An 8231-nucleotide genomic window follows, 5' to 3' on the forward strand; every position below is an offset into this window, starting at 1 on the left:
TTCTAGTCTAGTTCTGTTTCCATTTGAACTTTTGCTCTATTGAACATTTTTAAATACTTCCATTTTTAGAAGATCATTAGAATTTAAATCAAGATATTTGCTAATTCTTCAGTCCATAATTTTATTTTTATTCACTAAAGTATTTATTTCTACATTTCAAAATATATTTTCACAATATCAAATCCTACCTGTGAAAGAAGCACAATTTCCCAATGATAAAATGGATAGAAGAAGCTGAAAAGTTTATAATAGAAATGTCATACAGGGACCATATCCCTAAGGTTTAATTATTTCTAGCAACAAATCATTCAGACTACGTATAGCCACTCTCTTATCCTCTGGCAAATCCTAACTAAGCTCATTGAGGACATGATTTTGGCCCATTCCCCAATGTCAACAGGAAATCAAATCTCCCAGGAATCATGAAGGATTGGGATTCATCATTTATTTTAAATTGTGCTTGAATATCTTAATATTTTTCCACTGGGGGCATAATAGGTTCTTCTGTTTACAACATGTAAGGTAGAATGGTGGCTGGTAAACAGAGAAAATTTTGCAGTCTGTCACGCGTGCCATTGGAAGATCAATTGACTTCTGTTGAACTTGGGCTAGTTATCTACTAATTTTGAGCCTTGTGCCTTATCTTTATTTTTTATTTCTTATTTTTTATTTTTTTAAGACAGAGAGACAGAGACAGAGAGAGTAGGGGGACGGGCAGAAGGAGAGGAAGAGAGAGAATCTCAAACAGGCTCCACGCTCAGCAGTGAGCCCAAGTGGGGCTCCATTACAGGACCTTGAGATCACAACCTGAACTGCAATCACTCTTGTCCAGAGCCTAATATCATTTTCATGACTTAAAAAAATTTCTGCTTTTAATTTTTGCTATTTAAAAAATCCATTTATTTCATAGAACATATTGAATGAATACTACATGAAAGACTCTATGTGCTAAAATCCATATCCCACCAATCACAAAATATTCCATATGGAAGTTATTTTAAAGATTAACTAAGCCAAGGCACACCTGGGTGGTTCAGTCAGCTGAGTGTCCAACTCTTGGTTTGAGCTCATGAGATCACTTCAGCAGAGAGTCTGCTTATTTTCTCATCTCTGATTAAAGATATTCACTGAGTCCTTTCTAAGCTATGAAATGTAGCTGCATTTATACCAAGATGTGGAAGGTACAGACAGGTCATCAAGCAAGTCTCAGAAGATCTTTTTTTTTTTTTTTTAAGATTTTATTTATTTATTTGAGAGAGAGAGATATAGAATGAGAGAGAGAGCACGAGAAGGGGGAGGGTCAGAGGGAGAAGCAGATTCTCCACTGAGCAGGGAGCCCAACGTGGGACTCGATCCCGGGACTCCAAGATCATGACCCGAGCCAAAGGCAATCGCTTAGCTAACTGAGCCACCCAGGTGTCCCAGAAGATCTTGAGAATAACATCAATGAGTGTTACATGGGAATTAGGCCTCTGCAGATTCATTAGGACACTCTGGGATCAGAAAACTAATCAAATGTCTAGATCTTGTTTCCCATCATTTCAAATTTCCTGTTTGCCCTAAGATCTCTGGGGAAGGCAAACCAAAAATGTTCATCTCAAAAATTTTTTTTATTTGATTTTATTTTTTCAGTGTTCCAAGATTCATTCTTTATGCTCCACACCCAGTGCTCCACATCTCAAAATTCTGATGATCATCTGAGTTTTCCATTTCTTTCTTTCACACTAAGACTGTTTTCTCCCCTAAACTCCAGAGCTCTCAGAATGTGGCCGAGAGAACCATCAGAGTCTTGGAGACGGTTAGTCATACGTAACACTGTGAATAACACAGGGTATTGGCAAATGGGTTGGTGAGTACTTCCTATGTGTGGACAACTTTTATGTAGGTAATTGAATGTCCTCAAACCCTAAGAGGCAAGGACTCCATCCTGAATGTCCAGCTGAAGAGACAGAGTCTCCACTAAAGCAGCAGTGAGGGACTAACTCCCACAGTGCCACAGAACCATCACGTGGAAAGGTAGAAGTCGACGCCCCTCTGCACATGCCCAGTGGACTCTCTTTTCAATGGTAGGCAGCTGCCGTGCCTCAACCTGCAGTCACACTTTGTCCTGTGCATCTCTGGCTTTCAATATTCCCTGAGGTTCCCCTCTACTCAGCATCTTCCTCATTCCCATCAGATTCAAGCTGCTCCTAGAAATAGGAAAGGCTCAAATAGATCTCTCTCAAAAGATGCTTTCTCTGCCTTCACAGAACCAAGAACTTAACACTTTGCCATGTGCTTTAAGGGATCTGCCCCCATCCCTGTCTAACACACTCTGTTTCATTACCTGCCAGTATCTCTCTTGCTGCCATGGCACTGCAAACCCTCACAGGCCAGGACTGTGATCTCAGCATCTAGTCCAGTCCCTGCACGATGGTAGCTTATCAACAGATACTTGCTAGATAATATAAGGAGTGTGAAATGTTTGCTTAATTCTGTGAACACACAACAAATCTTGGTTATCCAACCCCCTCCCAAGTAACTTTGTGTCTTATGAAGCATGGTTCTTTCTTCCTCACACATGAAATCTGTAGGGAGATGAAATGGAATCAGTGACTAATTAGTTTAAGAATCCACAGGAAACACATCAGAATGGGGATGATTAATCATAGGTGACAGGCATTGGACACTCATGTGTGGGCCCAGTATTAGGCTTAGCACCTTGCAAGCAGTAGTTCAGTAATTTCTCACGCCACTCCATGGGGCACTGGTACTCTCATCTTCACTTAAGAGATGGGAAACTGAGGCTAAGAGAGATAAAGTAACTTTCCCTGGTTGAGGCAAGTTATAAATTGTGAGCCTGGGATTCAAACAGGCCAGTGGATAGTCCTTGATACTACCTTGTTGACAGTTAAGCAAAGAAATGTGACAAGCTCACACCATGCTAAACTTCTGCAGGTTTACTGACATTCATTCTTTTATTCATTCATTCATCCAAAGGGTTAAAAACATTCAGGGAAAGTCTTGTATTTATCACTGCACTGTCAACATAGAGAGTATAAAAGAAAGTGAAATGACTTGTCCTTAAACAGTTTCTGCTTCATGGTGGGAGGGATGAAGCAAGGATATGTGAAGTTTCGCAGTAGGGTTTTCAATTGGTAAGAATTCATAAAGATCATGGTGGAAAGTAGTGCAGAGTTTTCCATCAAATAATTATAATGCAAAGGGCATAATAACAGTTTATTAGTCAATACAGACTTATTGAGAACCACCTATATTCTACATTTGGGGATATATATATTTGGGGATATATATGTTTCAAATAATAAGCAATAATAGCTCAGTCAGTTAAGCGTCCAACTCTTGGTTTCAGCTAAGGTCATGATCTGAAGGTCCTGGGATTGAGCCCCACATAGGGCTCCATGCCTTGTGGGGAATCTGCTTGAGGATTATTTCCTTCTCCCTCTTCCCCTTTCTCTGCTCACACACACACACACTCTGTCTCTAAAATAATCTTGAAAAAATATGATAAAAAATAAACTGATGAACAAAAACAGACATGCACCTTGCTTTCTGGAGCTGACAATCTGGGAATAATAAAATCATGAATCAAAGTTGTTTGGAAAACATAATTTAATTCATGCTAGGGAATGGGGGAAAAGATAGACAAAATTTTTTAGAAATACAAAACAAGTTGTTAGGAAATATTTCTAAGTATATATATTCACAGTAAACTAAGAAACCCAGAAATTAAAGGACTCAGAACCTGCAGCAAAAAGGTACAAATATATATAATGTGCATCAACTAATAAAAACAATGAAAAATACTGCTGGTGGCATATGACTATCAGTAAAAACATTTCGAATTTTAATCATCCAAGATGGGATAGAAAATACAAAAGGATAAAAGGAATAATACTAGTTCATTACTGGACATGAGATAATAAAGCAGAAAAATTACAAAAAGAAATAAATTCATATGCATCTCTCTCAGTTTTTATATAAGAAGCAATAAAACATTTGTAGGGTTACTGAAGATACTAAAAAAAAAAAAAAAAAATTAGCTAGATTTACCTGGACTTCATAGAACTGTGCTCCGCTCACCAAATCTCTTCTGAGAGGGTTTTTTCAACATTATTGACTTCAGAACTTGTATTCTCAGTAGAAGAAGCCAAAAATGAGAAGTAGGTACCATGACATGGACAGGTGTGCCAACTATCTATCAGGAATGGGCCACCTGTAATGCCTGAAGAGGAAAAAAACCAATACCCCACTTTGGTTGTTGTTTTCTCTGTGAAATGTGGCAGATACAAGTTTGGGAGTTGAACCAGTTTACAAAAGAAGGAAACACAAAGGAAAAGGAAAGGAAGGAAACAAAAAGGAAAGGAAGGAGAAGGGAAAAAAGAAGGAGGAAGAGAGAAAGGGGAAAGAAAGAAGGAAGGAGAAAAAGGAAGGAGGGAAGAAAGAAAAGCTGAGCATAGCACGCAGAACTGAGGACAAATTGCAACATATTCTAACACCAAGGTCAGGAACACTTACAATCTCAAGTCCCAAACAAAAGGGTGGGCATAGACTTCAGCTTACACTATGAATAGCTTTTTCTCTTGCTCATTCTCACAGCCACTGCCATTGGTTCATTGAAGTGGGTATCACCTGCCTTCTGGGAAAATAACAGACATGACCTCTGCGGAATAAAGTATTTCGATGCATCTTAATCGTATCTTCTGTCACAGACCCTTCAGGAAAATTCTCCAATGTTCAAACATCGAGAAGAAGGGTGGTAAAATTATTTTTATAAAAATAGTCAACATTGATGAAGGAATTGACAGCGTGGTCCCACGATAGAGAAATGGACTGATACAAATCCAAAATTGATACATGAGAGAATTTTCACTAAAACCTTAATGAGAAACATATGCAGTATTGAAGATACAGACAATGTATTACTTTCATTAAAAATCAGGATGAAAGATTATTTTGCAACATTTAGGATATCAACAAAAATAGAGATTTAAATATGCAAAACTGTAAAGCCATTGAAAGAAAATATCTTTATATTAAGAAAGAATTTAGACAAGACATACAAAGCACAAGCACAAAGAGAAGATTAAAATTTGAACTATGTTAGAATGAGAAATTTCCATCCCACCAAGTCTATCAGGCATAAAAGCAAAGTACTAGCTAAAATCAGGTTGAAATATAGACATTGCAGAAATCATTAAAAGGCTAGTACCTAGTATAGAATTTATAAAGAGCTACTACAAATGTACAAAATAAAGATAAAATAACCCAGCTGAACAATGAATAAAGAATACAGACATATAACCAAAGAAAAGAAAACTCTGCAGGTAGCATCAAAGTACTTAAAACACTTCTTGCCACTTAAAATGACAATGCAAAAGCTTAAACAAGAAAGGAGACTCCCTTAAACCCATCAGACCTGAAAGCATTTTGGAAGTCTGATAATATATAGTATTGATAAGAAGATGGAGTAAAGACCAATCTTGCACACTGTTTGCAGGAGAACAGATGAATTGAGTAATTTGGCCCTTTTCTCTGAATTTAAAGATGTTCTTTTCTTATAACACAGAAATTACCCTCCAGGGATTGTACCTGAGAGGATCTCTTGAACTGATACACACTCAGAACTCCAAAGGAAAAAGCATTGCTAGATTTTCATATTATCTGGAACAGGAAAATAGATTCATTTATCAATAATGGAATGGATAGAGGGGCGCCTGGGTGGCTCAGTGGGTTAAAGCCTTTGCCTTCAGCTCAGGTCATGGTCTCAGGGTCCTGGGATCGAGCCCCACATGGGCTCTCAGCTCAGTGGGGACCCTGCTTCCTCCTCTCTCTCTGCCTGCTTCTCTGCTTACTTGTGATCTCCTTCTGTCGAATAAATAAATCAAATTTTAAAAATAATAATAGAATGGATAGATAGTGTGTGGTATGTGTATATACTCACGTAGACTATCTCAGTGAAAACTGATGCTACATGAACCAGCAGGGAAGAATCTAACCATATTTACTGAAAATAGAATAATTTGCAGAAGGAGAGCATAATTCGTTATTACCAAACTTTAAATCTTGCTAAATAACATTATTTAGTTCTGTGAATACATAAACACCAGCAACTGTTAGAACTCTCCATGGGGATAAAAACATTACATTCAATGACAGTTGAATGCAGGCAATGGAGAGAGGAACAGAATCAGGCAGGGAGGGCTCACTTTGAGAAGATCTGAGTGTGTGAAACGTCTGAAGCAAAGTGGCAAAGATGAAGACTTAATGATGATCACTCACGCTTGTACAGGTGGTCTTTACAGTATCTTCTATTTTTGCATATGTGTTGGAAATGGTCCATAATAAAAAATTAACAATTGAAACTGCTAAATTAATTTTATTATGGGAATGATTGATATAAAGTCAATCTACTTAAGGAAAGATGCTATTCCACCTGAATCCTTATGAATGAGGATACCATTGAACCAATAGCATAATTCTACATATTGCTTAGAGTAATAATCTGAGATTCAGAAAGATAATCATTGTTACATGATTTCTATAAAAAGAAAAAGGGAAAAATTTCTTACAGACGATGGTAGAGATGTTTCCAGAAATTAGTTTGGAAATTATTAAAAACTATAAAAGCAAAGAGACAGTCATTGATATAACATCATTTGGTAATTATTTTATAACTTAGTACCAATATGAGTGTATATATGGAATCTTCTTTCTTGAATTAATGGAGCAATAAGAATGCCATCTGGTTTTTTCTTTCAATTTCTGAGTTATTTTTAATTTATTGAGCTGAAACTATCAATATTAGCAAATAATTTGACACTTTTTTCTCAACTTCCATATGTGAATAAGTAAGACAAAAAACACGTAATGACAGAAAGTGATTTGCTAATTATAAATGTTCATTAATTGGTCAGATAATAAAATATCCTATATATGTACTTGTGACCAAAGTGTCTATTTAAGAAATAACTTCTTTTCGACAACTTTCCTGATTGCACTTTTAACATCTTTGTTCCGAAGGCTATAGATCAAAGGGTTTAACATAGGACTCACAAAGATATAAAACACTGCGACAATTTTACCCTGTTCTACAGATGACTCAGAAGGGGGTCTCAGGTGCATGCAGAACAGTGTCCCATAAAAGATGGTGACAGCCGTCAAATGGGACCCGCAAGTGGAGAAGGCTTTCCGCCTCCCCTCAGCAGAGCGGATACGCAGAATGGCTGAGAAAATGAAAATATAGGAGATCAGAATGATGGCCAGAGAACAGGTGAGATTAAAACCAGCCACCACAAACATGGCAGTTTCTTTGACATAAGTATCTGAGCATGCAAGGACTATGAGAGGTGGGTCTGCACAGTAAAAGTGGTTGATTTCATTGGGTCCACAGAAGGAGAGGCGAAGCATCAGAATGGTCTGTGCCAGACCATTTGCAAAGCCATAACCATAAGGGGTAGCCACGAGAGAGAAGCAGACACATCGGGACATCTTGCTGCTATACAACAAGGGTTTGCAGATGGCCATGTAGCGGTCATAGGCCATCACTGTGAGCATATAATAATCAGTGATCACCAGGGCAATGAAAAAGTGGAATTGTATCATGCAACCCAGAAAGGAAATGGATTTTCTCTTGGATAAGAAATGAACCAGCATCTGAGGAGCAACACTGGTGGCATAACAGAGATCCACAAAGGAGAGGTGACTGAGGAAGAAATACATTGGAGTGTGAAGTTTTGAGTCACTTCTGATCAGCAAAATCATGCTCACGTTGCCGATTACCGTGATAAGGTAGATGACTAGGAAGACTACAAAAAGGACAGGCTGCAACTCAGCTCGATCTGTCAGTCCCAGGAGAATAAACTCAGTCACCACTGTGTCGTTTTTCTTTAGCATTGTGTGTCTTTGGCTTCAAATGAGGGCTAAAAGAAAGGAAATAAAAAACGTATGTCTTTTGTCATGTGTCCCTTACCCCCATCATATCATCTGATCAGTCTTCTCTAAAACTTGTAAGAACACTTGTGACACAAAGATATAGCTGAGGAAATACGCAATTGATATTTTAAACCTCTAAAATAGTATAGCGTTCTTTTTAGGAGGACATTCATATTTTCAAAATGTGTTTCTGCAAGTCCCCTCATGTTGAAAAGACTTTATATTCTCTGCAAGATTTATTACATTAGTTCACTTACAATTTCCTTAAATGCTATTGTGTTTCGAACATTGCAGTC

General features: G+C 37.7%; 1 protein-coding gene across 1 annotated transcript; it reads right to left on the minus strand.

The window, feature by feature from the left end:
* Positions 1-6957: 6957 nt before the first annotated feature.
* Positions 6958-7896, minus strand: LOC116600012 (olfactory receptor 1030-like). Its single transcript, XM_032359944.1, has one exon. The coding sequence runs from the start codon at positions 7894-7896 to the stop codon at positions 6958-6960; it is 939 nt and encodes a 312-aa protein (XP_032215835.1).
* Between the last annotated feature and the right edge of the window lie 335 nt (positions 7897-8231).

Source organism: Mustela erminea, chromosome 9, assembly GCF_009829155.1.
Source record: "Mustela erminea isolate mMusErm1 chromosome 9, mMusErm1.Pri, whole genome shotgun sequence".
Classification (NCBI taxonomy): domain Eukaryota; kingdom Metazoa; phylum Chordata; class Mammalia; order Carnivora; family Mustelidae; genus Mustela; species Mustela erminea.

Bases quoted from the DNA above. Each gene is read 5' to 3' on its own strand.
- LOC116600012 (XM_032359944.1), bottom strand. From the start codon at position 7,896: ATGCTAAAGAAAAACGACACAGTGGTGACTGAGTTTATTCTCCTGGGA.